Source organism: Oncorhynchus mykiss, chromosome 16 (assembly GCF_057628025.1).
Source record: "Oncorhynchus mykiss isolate SJ-2025 chromosome 16, ASM5762802v1, whole genome shotgun sequence".
Classification (NCBI taxonomy): Eukaryota; Metazoa; Chordata; class Actinopteri; order Salmoniformes; family Salmonidae; genus Oncorhynchus; species Oncorhynchus mykiss.
In genome coordinates, this window is record NC_143037.1 from 47,347,994 (window position 1) to 47,364,206 (window position 16,213).

Below are 16,213 nucleotides of genomic sequence, written 5' to 3' on the forward strand. Positions count from 1 at the left end.
GCGGCAGACTGTGTAGGAGGCGGTCGGCCTGTCATGGTGGACCTGTGGTGCCCGTCTGTCAGCTCTTACCTGGGTCAGTCAGTCAGGCTACAGACTAGGGAGGGTGTGTGTGTGTGTGTGTGTGTGTGTGTGTGTGTGTATCTCTGTCTTACCCAGGTCCATGTCGACAGCGCGGGGCCTCTGTGAGTAAGGCATGTTCTTATAGCAGGCGTCCAGTATCTTCTCCTTGACCTGGGTGATGGTGTCACAGTTCAGCACCTTCACTGGGATCTCAGGACTGTTCTCGTTGTCTGGGTTCACACAGTTCAGGATCTGAAGGGGGAGACGGGAGAGGAGAGGGGGTTAAGGTGTGTGTGTGTGTGTGTGGGTGTGCGTGCGTGCTTGCGTATGAATGTAAGAGCGCCTGTATGAGTGTGCTCCGGTGTGTGTTTGCTATGCCGGTGCCTATGTGTGTTTCAACGCCTCTTCTTGTGCGAGTGCGTTTCTGTGACTATGTGTGTGTGTTAATGGGTCCTGTCACGGTCCGGTTGCCCCCCCTCCCTCTAAAATACTATTCCCACGCCCCCACCACCATCCTAAAATCTAATTTCACACCTTCGGCAGGACACCAATTTCCAGCTCTGGCAGGGTATTAGAGTAATGAGCCCAGTTCCCCGTCAGAGCAAACAGAGTTAGAGTCATGCCTTGTCTGTGACTGTCTTAGTGCTCCTGTCTCTGTCTCCACAGACCCCTGCTCTCCTGTTGGTGCAGCACTGACACCCACAGGATAATTAGCTATCAAGGACACAGAGGGAAGCAAAACATGATGGTGTGTGTGTGTGGAAGAAAGATAAATATGTAGTCAGTAGAGTCCGACTGTGTGTGTGTGTGTGTGTGTGTGTGTGTGTGTGTATGTGTGTGTGTGTGTGTGTGATTGCCTGAGTGGTACTGACCAGGGTCTTGTAGTCAATCTGCTGTCTGATCAGCTTGTCCTCACTGAGGGAGTAGCGCGCCTCTCCTGTGATGGAGTCTATAGGGCCCTTCTCCATCTGCTGCTTGATGGCACAGTATAGCATGAACAGAGGCTCCCCAGCACACTCCTGGAGAGAGAGAGAGAGAGAGAGAGAGAGAGAGAGAGAGAGAGAGAGAGAGAGAGAGAGAGAGAGAGAGAGAGAGAGAGAGAGAGAGAGAGAGAGAGAGAGAGAGAGAGAGAGAGAGAGAGAGAGAGAGAGAGAGAGAGAGAGAGAGAGAGAGAGAGAGAGAGAGAGAGAGAGAGAGAGAGAGAGAGAGAGAGAGAGAGAGAGAGAGAGAGAGAGAGAGAGAAAACACAGATTAACGACATAAAATGTATTCTCACTGCCACAGCCCTGGTTTACTAAAACTGCTAAACTGGAGGTTGCATTAGACTCACCTTGAGGAACCTGTGAAGAAGGAAGGCAAACCAGTTGGTGAGCATCTTCTCTGCAACGGACTCCGTTCTGAAGAAAGAGGGAAAATAATGTTTTATTAGTTCAGATCGGAATTCACCCTATCCTTTGATGCTGATGTTTCTTTCTCAAATGGATCCAATATCATCTCAGGGCATAACATGAGAGGATGGAGGGACCGTGGAGGGTTGAGGATAAAACTGGAGCCATTGGAAGAAAAAGAAAACAGTAGAAACAGGGGGAATGAGAAAGAGAAGAAAAAGAAAACAGGGGGAATGAGAAAGAGAAGAAAAATAAAACAGTAGAAACAGGGGGAATGAGAAAGAGAAGAAAAAGAAAACAGTAGAAACAGGGGGAATGAGAAAGAGAAGAAAAAGAAAACAGTAGAAACAGGGGGAATGAGAAAGAGAAGAAAAAGAAAACAGTAGAAACAGGGGGAAAGAGAAGAAAAAGAAAACAGTAGAAACAGGGGGAATGAGAAAGAGAAGAAAAAGCAGACAGAAATGAATGGTTAACAAGCATGAAAACAGATAAAAGGGTTACTCTCTCCTTCTCTTTCTCCTCCAGAGGACCAACAGTACTACTACTGAATACCAACACAACACATCTTCTGAGAGCTGGCTAGCCGTGCTGGGAAAGCATAAACACACACAGTCTTCCTCCGCAGACTCCCTCCTCTCTCCACATCACCGTCCTAAGCTTCACACACAGCTGTCGATTATTTTCCAGCTGTGTGATAGCTGTGTGTATTCTACCTGCTAACAACATCAGCTGTCATTACCACAGCCTCCAACCTGGACATGCTAAAATAATATTTTCCTGTCTGTCTGTCTGTCTGTCTGTCTGTCTGTCTGTCTGTCTGTCTGTCTGTCTCTGTGTGTGTGTTGCTTGGGTACTCGAGTACCGCCGAGCCACTTTACAACCTGGTGCGTGTAGAGGGGGCCATACACCATACAGGCTGTACCAGTGGTGTACAGGGCTGATCTGAGGACAGGGATTAGGTAGGATGAGGATAACGGGCAGGTATTTAACACGCCGACCTACGCTAAGCGTGGTTCGGAAGGACAGACGGATGGACGAACAGACAGAGGGACGGACAGTGTGAATAGAGCAGAGATGATTACACCTGTTCACCTGGGAATAACTGAGCGAGCCGGGCTCGTCATTGTGTGGAGAGGAGACCATGAGACGACGGTCTAAGAACCGTGTCCCACTTTTCTGCGACTGAGGAAGATGAGAGGCTAGAGGTTATCTCCATAGTAGCCCTTTGTTGTGGTTGATGTGGGGCCGAGGTGTGGTCGATGTGTGGCTGAGGTGTGGTTGAGGTGTGGTCGATGCGTGGTCGAGGTGTGGTCGATGTGTGGTCGAGGTGTGGGTCGATGTGTGGTCGAGGTGTGGTCGATGTGTGGTCGATGTGTGGTCGAGGTGTGGTCAAGGTGTGGTCGAGGTGTGGTCGAGGTGTGGTCGATGTGTTGTTCCTAACTGCTGGAGGCTGATCCTCATGACTGCAGCAGACCACTGCAGTAGATGAAGGACTTCAGTGACTACTTGTTTGAAGTGGGCTGCAGCAGACCACTGCAGTAGATGAAGGACTTCAGTGACTACTTGTTTGAAGTGGGCTGCAGCAGACCACTGCAGTAGATGAAGGACTTCAGTGACTACTTGTTTGAAGTGGGCTGCAGCAGACCACTGCAGTAGATGAAGGACTTCAGTGACTACTTGTTTGAAGTGGGCTGCAGCAGACCACTGCAGTAGATGAAGGACTTCAGTGACTACTTGTTTGAAGTGGGCTGCAGCAGACCACTGCAGTAGATGAAGGACTTCAGTGACTACTTGTTTGAAGTGGGCTGCAGCAGGCCACTGCAGTAGATGAAGGACTTCAGTGACTACTTGTTTGAAGTGGGCTGCAGCAGACCACTGCAGTAGATGAAGGACTTCAGTGACTACTTGTTTGAAGTGGGCTGCAGCAGACCACTGCAGTAGATGAAGGACTTCAGTGACTACTTGTTTGAAGTGGGCTGCAGCAGACCACTGCAGTAGATGAAGGACTTCAGTGGCTACTTGTTTGAAGTGGGCTGCAGCAGACCACTGCAGTAGATGAAGGACTTCAGTGACTACTTGTTTGAAGTGGGCTGCAGCAGACCACTGCAGTAGATGAAGGACTTCAGTGACTACTTGTTTGAAGTGGGCTGCAGCAGACCACTGCAGTAGATGAAGGACTTCAGTGACTACTTGTTTGAAGTGGGCTGCAGCAGACCACTGCAGTAGATGAAGGACTTCAGTGACTACTTGTTTGAAGTGGGCTGCAGCAGACCACTGCAGTAGATGAAGGACTTCAGTGACTACTTGTTTGAAGTGGGCTGCAGCAGACCACTGCAGTAGATGAAGGACTTCAGTGACTACTTGTTTGAAGTGGGCTGCAGCAGACCACTGCAGTAGATGAAGGACTTCAGTGACTACTTGTTTGAAGTGGGCTGCAGCAGGAGGGTGGAAGGAAGCTGGAGTTTTATTCACCCCATTTGAGCTGCAGGATGAGCAGGAAAAGGCCATACTTATGTCTGAAGGAGAGAGTGATTGCGTCCTCTTCGAGACACGCACACGCATCCACCTATTACCTCTCTCATCTCAACTACTACTCTCCACTAAGCCGTCATCCTCCACAATTATCCGGACCCTCCATACCCTGTTTCCAAGCTGGGAAAAAAACAACACACATTTTGTTTTTGGACAATGTGCACATTTCCCTCCATAAGTCACAGCTCCTCCTCTATTCCGAAGAAGTTAATGGAAGCGATTAAGCATTTTAATAAGCTCAGCAAAGTCCCCGTGGAAGGAAAGTGAAATAAAGGCTTTTGAGCGGGGGGCCTCCCCACCATCTCCACTTCCCTCGTTCTTTTAATTGAGTTTCATTAATGAAAATCAGGATTTTCATTATCCTACAGTGCATTAAGACTGGGGCCTGATGCTGGCAAACAGGTTGAGGGGGACAGATCAGCAGTAGCATGTCTTTACACTGGGATAGCGCATAAACGCAACATTCCAGTTCCCTAATAACCCATTCTAGCAGCGCAACGCATGGACACGAATCTCTTTAGAAAAACACAGAGGGGAAAAAGACTGAAGGCGATAGGAAACTAGCTACTGCTCTGTCGTTTAATTTGATAGACGGGGGAAAGAGACAGAGAGATATGCAAAGAGAGAGAAAACAGAAAGCTCTAAAAAAAGAGAGAGAGGGACAGGGGATGGAGTGAGAGCTCAGTGCACGCAGGTAGGGGATCATTAACGAGTACACAAGCCTCATGAAGGATGTCTCTAAAGGAAGACGGAAAGGGTTAGAGCTAGGTGAAGTGATGGGAGAGAACGAGAGAGAGAGAGGAAAAGAGACAGAGAACGTGAAAGAGAGCAAGATGACAAAAATGAGCCACAGCGTCTCGCTAAAAGGTCTGAAAGCAGATAAACACATTGGACTGGGAAAGGAAGTACTTTGAAGTCGGAAGGTTGTCAAAACTAAAGATCCCATGTTCAGAAAGCCCTTAGGGGGAATCAATCGAATGTTCTGGCCTGTAGACTCGCAGGTAGAAAGACTCCACTACAGTCAGGGAGGGGAACAAAACTTTTAGACCTAAAGTCTTGGTTTGGAGCGCATTCTCTCAGAATGGAAAAGGATCCTCAAAACAACATGGGAGGTATGAATAGACTCCGTATATATAAAGCCGTGACCTTGTCGCTGTACTCTGGCCTGTGTCTCTGGGCCATTCATGGAAGCTATTCTCTGGCTCCTCTCTATTGGTCATCTGGTTACATGGTGAAAACACGTGGAGTTAGATTACTGAGTGGACTATGGGCATGTCGTTTTTGCTACTGTGAAACCATAACAACATAAGGCCACTGGCAGGGATGAGTACATAGCCACCCCCTCATTGCACTCATCATATAACCTTAGACAGGAGTTCATGTCTGCTGTGTGTGTGTGTGCATGTACAGTTGAAGTCGGAAGTTTACATACACCTTAGCCAAATACATTTAAACTCAGTTTTTCACAATTCCTGACACTTAATCCGAGTAAAAATCCACTGTTTTATGTCAGTTAGGATCACCACTTTATTTTAAGAATGTGAAATGCCAGAATAATAGTAGAGAGAATTATTTATTTCAGCTTTTATTTCTTTCATCACATTCCCAGTGGGTCAGATGTTCACATAGACCCAATTAGTATATGGTGGCATTGCCTTTAAATTGTTTAACTTGGGTCAAACGTTTTGGGTAGCCTTCCACAAGCTTCCCACAATAAGTTGGGTCAATTTTGGCCCATTCCTCCAGACAGAGCTGGTGTAACTGAGTCAGGTTTGTAGGCCTCCTTGCTCACACACGCTTTTTCAGTTCTGCCCACATATTTTCTATAGGATTGAGGTCAGGGCTTTGTGATGGCCACTCCAATACCTTGACTTTGTTGTCCCTAAGCCATTTTGCCACAACGTTGGAAGTATGCTTGTGGTCATTGTTCATTTGGAAGACCCATTTGCGACATCATTTTCTGGAATTTTCCAAGCTGTTTAAAGGCACAGTCAACTTAGTGTATGTAAACTTCAGACTCACTAGAATTGTGATAGTGAATTATAAGTGAAATAATCTGTGTGTAAACAATTGACTTGTTTACACACAGATGACTTGTGTCATGCACAAAGTAGATATCCTAACCGACTTGCCAAAACTATAGTTTGTGAACAGGAAATTTGTAGAGTGGTTGAAAAACAAGTTTTAAATGACTCCAACCTAAGTGTATGTAAACTCCTGACTACAGCTGTATTTCTCTCTGTGTGTGTCTGTACATTCTGTTGACTTTCCCCATAATATCCAACACGGTTGTTTTTTCCACCACAGTGAATCCCATTAAGCAGCTTTACTCACTGAGATCCTGCTCTTTCCTTCCCTGAGAGACATGTACCAATGTTCAGTAGCCTATTCTTAAGATCAATACTTAGAATTATATTTCAGTTGTAGTAACAGGGTGAGTATAAGGTTAACAAACCTTTGTTCGAACAGTTCATACGGTCTATCATTTATACCTCTATGAAGAATAGGTGAAATAGTAACATACTAGCAGTTCGTAAATTATTGACCTAAAGAGAAAGAGTTGTGTGTGTGTGTGTGTGTGTGTGTGTGTGTGTGTGTGTGTGTGTGTGTGAGCGAGAGATAGGAAGAGAGAGAGAGAGAGCAGAGTAAATGCTAATTACGGTGTGAACAGGCGTGTTGCATGTCTAATGTACCCTGGTAACCCCAAAACACCTTTCACACAAGATCACACTGGCCAAGACTGGTGCCCATTGGCTTCCTCCCTCTCCCAGTTTCCCCTTCCTCTGCCTCTCACCCTCTGCTTTCATCTCTCCATCTCCCTCTCCATCCTCCTGCTCTCCCATTGGCTTCCTCCCTCTCCTAGTTTCCCCTTCCTCTGCCTCTCACCCTCTGCTTTCATCTCTCCATCTCCCTCTCCATCCTCCTGCTCTCCCATTGGCTTCCTCCCTCTCCTAGTTTCCCCTTCCTCTGCCTCTCACCCTCTGCTTTCATCTCTCCATCTCCCTCTCCATCCTCCTGCTCTCCCATTGGCTTCCTCCCTCTCCTAGTTTCCCCTTCCTCTGCCTCTCACCCTCTGCTTTCATCTCTCCATCTCCCTCTCCATCCTCCTGCTCTCCCATTGGCTTCCTCCCTCTCGTAGTTTCCCCTTCCTCTGCCTCTCACCCTCTGCTTTCATCTCTCCATCTCCCTCTCCTGTCATGTATTGTCATGTTGTGTCTTGTTTCTGTCCTTTCCCTTCACCCTGTCTCCCTCTGCTGGTCGTTATTAGGTTACCTTTTCTCCCCCTCTTTCCCCCAGCTGTTCCTTGTCTCCTCCTAACTACCTCGTCACCCCTTTTCCCACCTGTTCCCTTTTTCCCTCTGATTAGTCCTCTATATCTCTCTCTGTTTTTGTTTCTGTCTTTGTCGGATTCTTGTTTGTGTTATTCATGCCTGAACCAGACTATCGTCATGTTTGCTGCAACCTTGTCCTGTCCTGTCGGAATCTGCCGGTCCATCTGAGCCTACGTTTGTTTTGTTATTAAAGAAGCTCTGTTTACGTTAATTCGCTTTTGGGTCCTCTTTCACGCACCGTAACAGAAGAATCCGACCAAGAATGGACCCAGCGACTTCGGATCCTCTCCACTCAGCCGTCGAGATCCAGGGAGCGATGCTAGGCAGACACGAGCAGGAATTGTCTGCTGCTCGACATGCCGTTGAGACCCTGGCCACCCAAGTCTCCAACCTCACAGAACAGGTTCACCATCTCCGCCTCGATCCACCGGCCACTTCCAGGGCTTTCGAATCTCCGGAGCCCAGAATCAATAACCCGCCGTGTTACTCTGGGGAGCCCATTGAATGCCGCTCGTTCCTCACCCAGTGTGATATTGTGTTTTCTCTCCAGCCCAACACTTACTCCAGGAGCACTGCTCGTGTCGCCTACGTCATATCTCTCCTTACTGGACGGGCTCGTGAGTGGGGCACGGCAATCTGGGAGGCAAGGGCTGAGTGTACTAACCAGTATCAGGACTTTAAGGAGGAGATGATACGGGTTTTTGATCGATCTGTTTTTGGGGAGGAGGCTTCCAGGGCCCTGTCTTCCCTATGTCAAGGTAATCGATCCATAACAGACTACTCTATTGAGTTTCGCACTCTTGCTGCCTCCAGTGGCTGGAATGAGCCGGCTTTGCTCACTCGTTTTCTGGAGGGTCTCCGCGCAGAGGTAAAGGATGAGATTCTCTCCCGGGAGGTTCCTTCCAGCGTGGATTCCTTGATTGAACTCGCTATCCGCATTGAGCGACGGGTTGATCTTCGTCACCGAGCTCGTGGAAAGGAGCTCGCGTTCTCCGTTGCCCCCCTCTCCGCATCACTACCATCTTCCTCTGCCGGCTTGGGTGCTGAGCCTATGCAGCTGGGAGGTATCCGCATCTCGACTAAGGAGAGGGAACGGAGAATCACCAACCGCCTCTGTCTCTATTGTGGTTCTGCTGGTCATTTTGTCACTTCATGTCCAGTAAAAGCCAGAGCTCATCAGTAAGCGGAGGGCTACTGGTGAGCGCTACTACTCCTGTCTCTCCTTCAAGATCCTGCACTATCTTGTCGGTCCATCTACGCTGGACCGGTTCGTCAGCTTCCTGCAGTGCCTTAATAGACTCTGGGGCGGAGGGCTGTTTTATGGACGAGACCTGGGCTCGGGAACATGACATTCCTCTCAGACAGTTAAGGGAGTCCACGGCCTTGTTCGCCCTGGATGGTAGTCCTCTCCCCAGGATTCAGCGTGAGACGCTACCTTTAACCCTCACTGTTTCTGGTAATCATAGCGAAACCATTTCTTTTTTAATTTTTCGTTCACCTTTTACACCTGTTGTTTTGGGCCATCCCTGGCTAGTTTGTCATAATCCTTCCATTAATTGGTCTAGTAATTCTATCCTCTCCTGGAACGTCTCTTGTCATGTGAAATGTTTAATGTCTGCTATCCCTCCTGTTTCCTCTGTCTCTTCTTCACAGGAGGAGCCTGGTGATTTGACAGGGGTGCCGGAGGAATATCACGATCTGCGCACAGTGTTCAGTCGGTCCAGGGCCACCTCTCTTCCTCCACACCGGTCGTATGATTGTAGTATTGATCTCCTTCCGGGAACCACTCCTCCCCGGGGTAGACTATACTCTCTGTCGGCTCCCGAACGTAAGGCTCTCGAAGATTATTTGTCTGTAGCTCTTGCCGCCGGTACCATAGTCCCCTCCTCCTCTCCCGCCGGAGCAGGGTTTTTTTTTGTTAAGAAGAAGGACGGGTCCCTGCGCCCCTGCATAGATTATCGAGGGCTGAATGACATAACAGTGAAGAATCGTTATCCGCTTCCTCTTATGTCTTCAGCCTTCGAGATCCTGCAGGGAGCCAGGTTTTTCACTAAGTTGGACCTTCGTAACGCTTACCATCTCGTGCGCATCAGGGAGGGGGACGAGTGGAAGACGGCGTTTAACACTCCGTTAGGGCACTTTGAATACCGGGTTCTTCCTTTCGGCCTCGCTAACGCTCCAGCTGTCTTTCAGGCATTAGTCAATGATGTCCTGAGAGACATGCTGAACATCTTTGTTTTCGTTTACCTTGACGATATCCTGATTTTTTCACCGTCACTCCAGATTCATGTTCAGCACGTTCGACGTGTCCTCCAGCGCCTTTTAGAGAATTGTCTTTTTGTGAAGGCTGAGAAGTGCTCTTTTCATGCCTCCTCCGTCACATTTCTCGGTTCTGTTATTTCCGCTGAAGGCATTAAGATGGATCCCGCTAAGGTCCAAGCTGTCATTGATTGGCCCGTCCCTAAGTCACGCGTCGAGTTGCAGCGCTTTCTCGGCTTCGCGAATTTCTATCGTCGTTTCATCCGTAATTTCGGTCAGGTGGCAGCCCCTCTCACAGCCCTTACTTCTGTCAAGACGTGCTTTAAGTGGTCCGTTTCCGCCCAGGGAGCTTTTGATCTCCTCAAGAATCGTTTTACATCCGCACCTATCCTTGTTACACCTGACGTCTCTAGACAGTTCATTGTCGAGGTTGACGCGTCAGAGGTGGGCGTGGGAGCCATTCTTTCTCAGCGCTCCTTCTCTGACGACAAGGTCCACCCTTGCGCGTATTTTTCTCATCGCCTGTCGCCGTCGGAACGTAACTATGATGTGGGAAACCGCGAACTGCTCGCCATCCGCTTAGCCCTAGGCGAATGGCGACAGTGGTTGGAGGGGGCGACCGTTCCTTTTGTCGTTTGGACTGACCATAGGAACCTTGAGTACATCCGTTCTGCCAAACGACTTAATGCGCGTCAGGCGCGCTGGGCGCTGTTTTTCGCTCGTTTCGAGTTCGTGATTTCTTATCGTCCGGGCTCTAAGAACACCAAGCCTGATGCTTTATCTCGTCTCTTCAGTTCTTCAGTAGCCTCCACTGACCCCGAGGGGATTCTCCCTGAGGGGCGTGTTGTCGGGTTGACTGTCTGGGGAATTGAGAGGCAGGTAAAGCAAGCACTCACTCAAACTCCGTCGCCGCGCGCTTGTCCCAGGAACCTTCTTTTCGTTCCCGTTCCTACTCGTCTGGCCGTTCTTCAGTGGGCTCACTCTGCCAAGTTAGCCGGTCACCCTGGCGTTCGGGGTACGCTTGCTTCCATTCGCCAGCGCTTTTGGTGGCCCACCCGGGAGCATGACACGCGTCGCTTCGTGGCTGCTTGTTCGGTCTGCGCGCAGACTAAGTCCGGTAACTCCCCTCCTGCCGGCCGTCTCAGGCCGCTTCCCATTCCCTCTCGACCGTGGTCTCACATCGCCTTAGATTTTGTCACCGGACTGCCTTCGTCAGCGGGGAAGACTGTTATTCTTACGGTTGTCGACAGGTTCTCTAAGGCGGCTCATTTTATTCCCCTTGCTAAGCTTCCTTCTGCTAAAGAGACGGCACAAATCATCATCGAGAATGTTTTCAGAATTCATGGCCTTCCGTCAGACGTCGTTTCGGACAGAGGTCCGCAATTCACGTCTCAATTTTGGAGGGAGTTTTGCCGTTTGATTGGGGCTTCCGTCAGTCTCTCTTCCGGCTTTCACCCCCAGTCTAACGGTCAAGCAGAACGGGCCAATCAGACTATTGGTCGCATCTTACGCAGTCTTTCTTTTCGCAACCCTGCGTCTTGGTCAGAACAGCTCCCCTGGGCAGAATACGCCCACAACTCGCTTCCTTCGTCTGCGACCGGGCTATCTCCTTTTCAGAGTAGCCTCGGGTACCAGCCTCCGCTGTTCTCATCTCAGTTCGCCGAGTCCAGCGTCCCCTCCGCTCAGGCTTTTGTCCAACGTTGCGAGCGCACCTGGAAGAGGGTCAGGTCTGCACTTTGCCGTTATAGGGCGCAGACTGTGAGGGCTGCTAATAAGCGTAGAACTAAGAGTCCTAGATATTGTCGCGGTCAGAGAGTTTGGCTCTCCACTCAGAACCTTCCCCTTAAGACCGCTTCTCGCAAGTTGACCCCGCGGTTCATTGGTCCGTTCCGTATTTCTCGGATCATTAATCCTGTCGCAGTTCGACTTCTTCTTCCGCGATATCTTCGTCGCGTCCACCCGGTCTTCCATGTCTCCTGTGTCAAGCCCGTTCTTCGTGCCCCTGCTCGTCTCCCCCCCCCCCCCCCATCCTTGTCGAGGGCGCACCCATCTACAGGGTCCGTAGGATTTTGGACATGCGTCCTCGGGGCCGTGGTCATCAGTACCTAGTAGATTGGGAGGGGTACGGTCCTGAGGAGAGGAGTTGGGTTCCCTCTCGGGACGTGCTGGACCGTGCGCTGATCGATGATTTCCTCCGTTGCCGCCAGGTTTCCTCCTCGAGTGCGCCAGGAGGCGCTCGGTGAGTGGGGGGGTACTGTCATGTATTGTCATGTTGTGTCTTGTTTCTGTCCTTTCCCTTCACCCTGTCTCCCTCTGCTGGTCGTTATTAGGTTACCTTTTCTCCCCCTCTTTCCCCCAGCTGTTCCTTGTCTCCTCCTAACTACCTCGTCACCCCTTTTCCCACCTGTTCCCTTTTTCCCTCTGATTAGTCCTCTATATCTCTCTCTGTTTTTGTTTCTGTCTTTGTCGGATTCTTGTTTGTGTTATTCATGCCTGAACCAGACTATTGTCATGTTTGCTGCAACCTTGTCCTGTCCTGTCGGAATCTGCCGGTCCATCTGAGCCTACGTTTGTTTTGTTATTAAAGAAGCTCTGTTTACGTTAATTCGCTTTTGGGTCCTCTTTCACGCACCGTAACATCTCCATCCTCCTGCTCTCCCATTGGCTTCCTCCCTCTCCTAGTTTCCCCTTCCTCTGCCTCTCACCCTCTGCTTTCATCTCTCCATCTCCCTCTCCATCCTCCTGCTCTCCCTTTGGCTTCTTTTCTCTCACTCTGCCTCTCACTCTCTTCCCCCCCCTTCTCTCTCTCTCTCTCTCGCTCTGCGGTGGGACGGGCCAAAAGCTAGCGTGACACTCCATCATCACCTGGAGACCGCCTCAATGATTAAAAAGGTCCAATCAGATCCTATTGCTGACCTGTCTGAGAGAGAAGCCCTGCTGCCCTCCTCGTCCATGGGCCCCCAGCCCCCCCTGACACGTAGCTACCCCACTATTGCCTCACTCACACACCGGTAGAGTCTGTGGTCAACACACACACCCACGCGCACACGTCAGCGGACACACGCATTGAGTGCACATACACGTATACACAGGCATTGGCACACGCAAACACGCACGCACACACACAAACATACTTCCATGACATGTGTGGGAATGCCTTGGGGCAGTGCTGTCTAAAGTGTGTGTGTACCTACTACTGTATATCTTCATCCTGTATGTCTCTTTAGTGTGTATTATCGGTGGATAATATTATTAGTTCATTATTGTCTTGCTTTGCTTTTAAAGTATGTATGCATGTGTGCACGTTTATGCTTTCAGTGTCTAGTGACTCAACGCTACATGTTCCGTATACCCTGCTCTAAATGAAACTAAACCATATGGACAGAGACATGCAGAGAAAACATCTGGCTCAAATATATCTTCAAACACATTTCAGGACTGATAGACACAACCGGCTAAAGCATGGGGACAGCTATTGTTCTTTCTACAGCTCCCATATACACATATCTACGGGATCCCTGTTATGGATGTTATGGACAGTCTACTGTGAGTACTACAGAAATGCATTCTGCTACAGCGAAGCATTGTGTGTGTGTGTGTGTGTGTGTGTGTGGACAGCAGATAGCGCCATTCAGCCGGTGCGCTCAAAACTCACCACGATGTGACCCTGTTATATGTCACATGTAATATGTATGAGACAGAACCAGGAAGCTGTAGGCTCAGTCACCCGGGTAACTTCCTGTATGTGTGGTGGCTCTCTCTTCTGACCGTGTAGCCCAGGTCCGGTGCTGTTACAGTCACTGATCATTCATACTGCACCGTCATGCACTACTAGCGAGTCCCTGATAGTGTTTCTCCTGCTGCCTCAGATACTGTACAGTACGCTGCCGTATGGGCTGTGTCCAAACGCCACTCTGTATAGTGCCATTTGGGACACCGGCATAGAGGTGCAACGTTTTTCCTCTCCACTTCCCAAGGACCTATCAGGAGCCTCTGCTAAAGGACCCATCGGGAGCGTCTGCTAAAGGACCCATCGGGAGCATCTGCTAAAGGACCCATCAGGAGCCTCTGCTAAAGGACCCATCAGGAGCGTCTGCTAAAGGACCCATCGGGAGCCTATGCTAAAGGACCCATCAGGAGCCTCTGCTAAAGGACCCATCAGGAGCCTCTGCTAAAGGACCCATCAGGAGCCTCTACTAAAGGACCCATCAGGAGCCTCTGCTAAAGGACCCATCAGGAGCCTCTGCTAAAGCCCTCCATGACATTACATGTTACTCATGCACTTCCCTATGGCCCTCCCGGAGGCTCACCAAGCTGTCTACTGTCCCTCCCACTCTGAGATGTACAGACATACGCAGAACAGTACAGTGCGTCCCAAACCCTTATTTCCTATGTAGAGTCCATCGGGCTCCAGTCAAAAGTAGTACACTACATAGGAAATAGAAAAACACAGCCAGGCACGACATCAGGAGAGAAAGCGATGGAAGGCAGAGCTGGACTAATTCATGAATAGGTAGAGAGGGTTCAGGCCTAAACACAATAACAGGCCCAGCCATCCTGCTATCAGCTGCTAATTGATGAGCTGCCATCAGAGCAGAACAAAGACTATTAAACAGGAGAACCGAAAACACGCCTAGGCTACCCCCCCCCCCCCCCATGAATGACAACACCAACGATCACTGAGGGTTACAGAGATGCTCCACTTCACTACGAGGTAGAGGGTTTCTCTCTGTGTCTCGGCCAAAACGTCAAGAAAAAAGAAGCCGTGTGTCCAAACGGTAATCCTAAAAATGATTTTGAAGAAAGGGAACGTTCTGTTAGGAAACTACATGAATGTTGACGTCTGAAGGCCAGACCAGCAGGACCTGAGGATGAGTACATTGTGTTCCTAATGACGGGAGATGATGGAAACTACAGGGCAGTGGTGGCGTGTTTAAAACATTATCCAGGTCTATTTACCTCTGCCTGTCAGTAGCCTCTCTCCTATCCTTTCTCTCCCATTTATTCACTCGGACTATTAACAATACTGATAATGGGATTTATACGTTCATATGAATGATTCGAATATTCCACCCTGAACCCATATGATTGTATGAAATTGGTTAAGAATCATGATGAAATTGATTAGAATCATGTGATTATTGTAATGATGAAATTGATTAGAATCGTGTGATTATTGTAATGATGTGTGTGGTTTAAGTCAGTAGAATTACATATCCGTGTGTGTAGTGTATGTCTATTATGGCATCTTAAAGCCAGACTGTCTGAGCAAAATTCGGTGCCGACCTTGGCTGGGGCCACTGAGAGCACTTCCCAGGGTCTCCCTATCTTGAGGGAGGACGGGGAGTAAGTCACGGAGTCCCCTAATCTTTGTCGGCTGGGTAGCAGGACATTGTGTGGTAATGTTAGTGTGAATGTGTGTGCGTGAGATGCCAGTGTAAAATGAATGGTTGTGTACAACAGACCAGCGCTCTCGTGAATGAACCTTTTGGACTATTTTAGCTGTTTCATTCGACCAGGATCTTACAAATTCTGGTTTGCAGACTGAGTAGCATAATTGAATTGGGTTATGAACCTTGAGAACATCATTCTCCTAACAAATACTGAACATCGTAGACAATTAGTATTGGAGTCTGGATTAAAAATAGTCTGTCATATGAGGAGGCCAGTACTTGTGTCCTTCTCACACTGCTGGGCTAGAGAACAGGAGCTGAATACTCAACACCGGGGATGGTCACCTGGTCACCTGCTAAGATGGCAGCCATTACGCTAAAAGATTTAGCACAACGGCCTGAGTCGTGCGGAAAACAATCGAGATAGGAGACAGAAGTTGGGTTGCTGCTGAATGTTTGATGAGGAGCCAGAGTTTAAGAGTTTAGAGGATAAGTGAGACTGACAGTGGTACAACTGTGGACTACAAGACTAAGAGGAGGGGGAGAGAGAGAGAGAGAGAGAGAGAGAGAGAGAGATATGAAGGAGAGAGATATGAAGGAGAGAGAGATATGAAGGAAAGAGAGATATGAAGGAGAGAGAGGGAGAGAGAGATGAAGGATGGATAGAGAGATGAGGGAGAGAGAGATGAAGGAAGGAAGGAGAGAGAGAAAGAGAGAGAGAGAGCGAGGGAGATGAGGGAGAGATGAAGGAAGGAGAGAGAGAGATGAAGGAAGGAGAGAGAGAGAGAGAGAGATGAAGGAAGGAGAGAGAGAGAGAGAGAGAGAGATGAAGGAAGGAGAGCGAGAGAGAGATGAAGGAAGGAGAGAGAGAGATTAAGAAAGGAGAGAGAGAGATGAAGCAAGGTGAGAGGGAGAGAGAGAGATGAAGGAAGGAGAGAGGGAGAGAGAGAGCTGAAGGAAGGAGAGCGAGAGAGAGATGAAGGAAGGAGAGTGAGAGATGAAGGAAGGAGAGAGAGAGAGATGAAGGAAGGAAGGAGAGAGATGAAGGAAGGAGAGAAAGAGATGAAGGAAGGAGAGAGAGGGATGAAGGAAGGAGAGAGAGAGAGAGAGATGAAGGAATGAAGGAGAGAGAGATGAAGGAAGGAGAGAGAGAGATGAAGGAAGGAGAGAGAGAGAGATGAAGGAAGGAGAGAGAGATGAAGGAAGGAGAGAGAGAGAGATGAAGGAAGGAGAGAGAGATGAAGGAAGG

At 49.1% G+C, this 16,213-nt stretch overlaps 1 protein-coding gene across 1 annotated transcript in view; it reads right to left on the minus strand.

Annotated features, from left to right (window-relative positions):
- Positions 1–16,213, minus strand: part of LOC110491069 (plexin-A2) — a 334,343-nt gene that overhangs the window by 25,355 nt on the left and 292,775 nt on the right. The window contains exons 23-25 of the mRNA XM_036947019.2: positions 1,391–1,457; positions 933–1,079; positions 153–312 (exon numbers count right to left, since the gene is read on the minus strand). Coding sequence (XP_036802914.1) covers positions 153–312; positions 933–1,079; positions 1,391–1,457 — 374 coding nt within the window. The remainder of the gene's footprint in view (positions 1–152; positions 313–932; positions 1,080–1,390; positions 1,458–16,213) is intronic.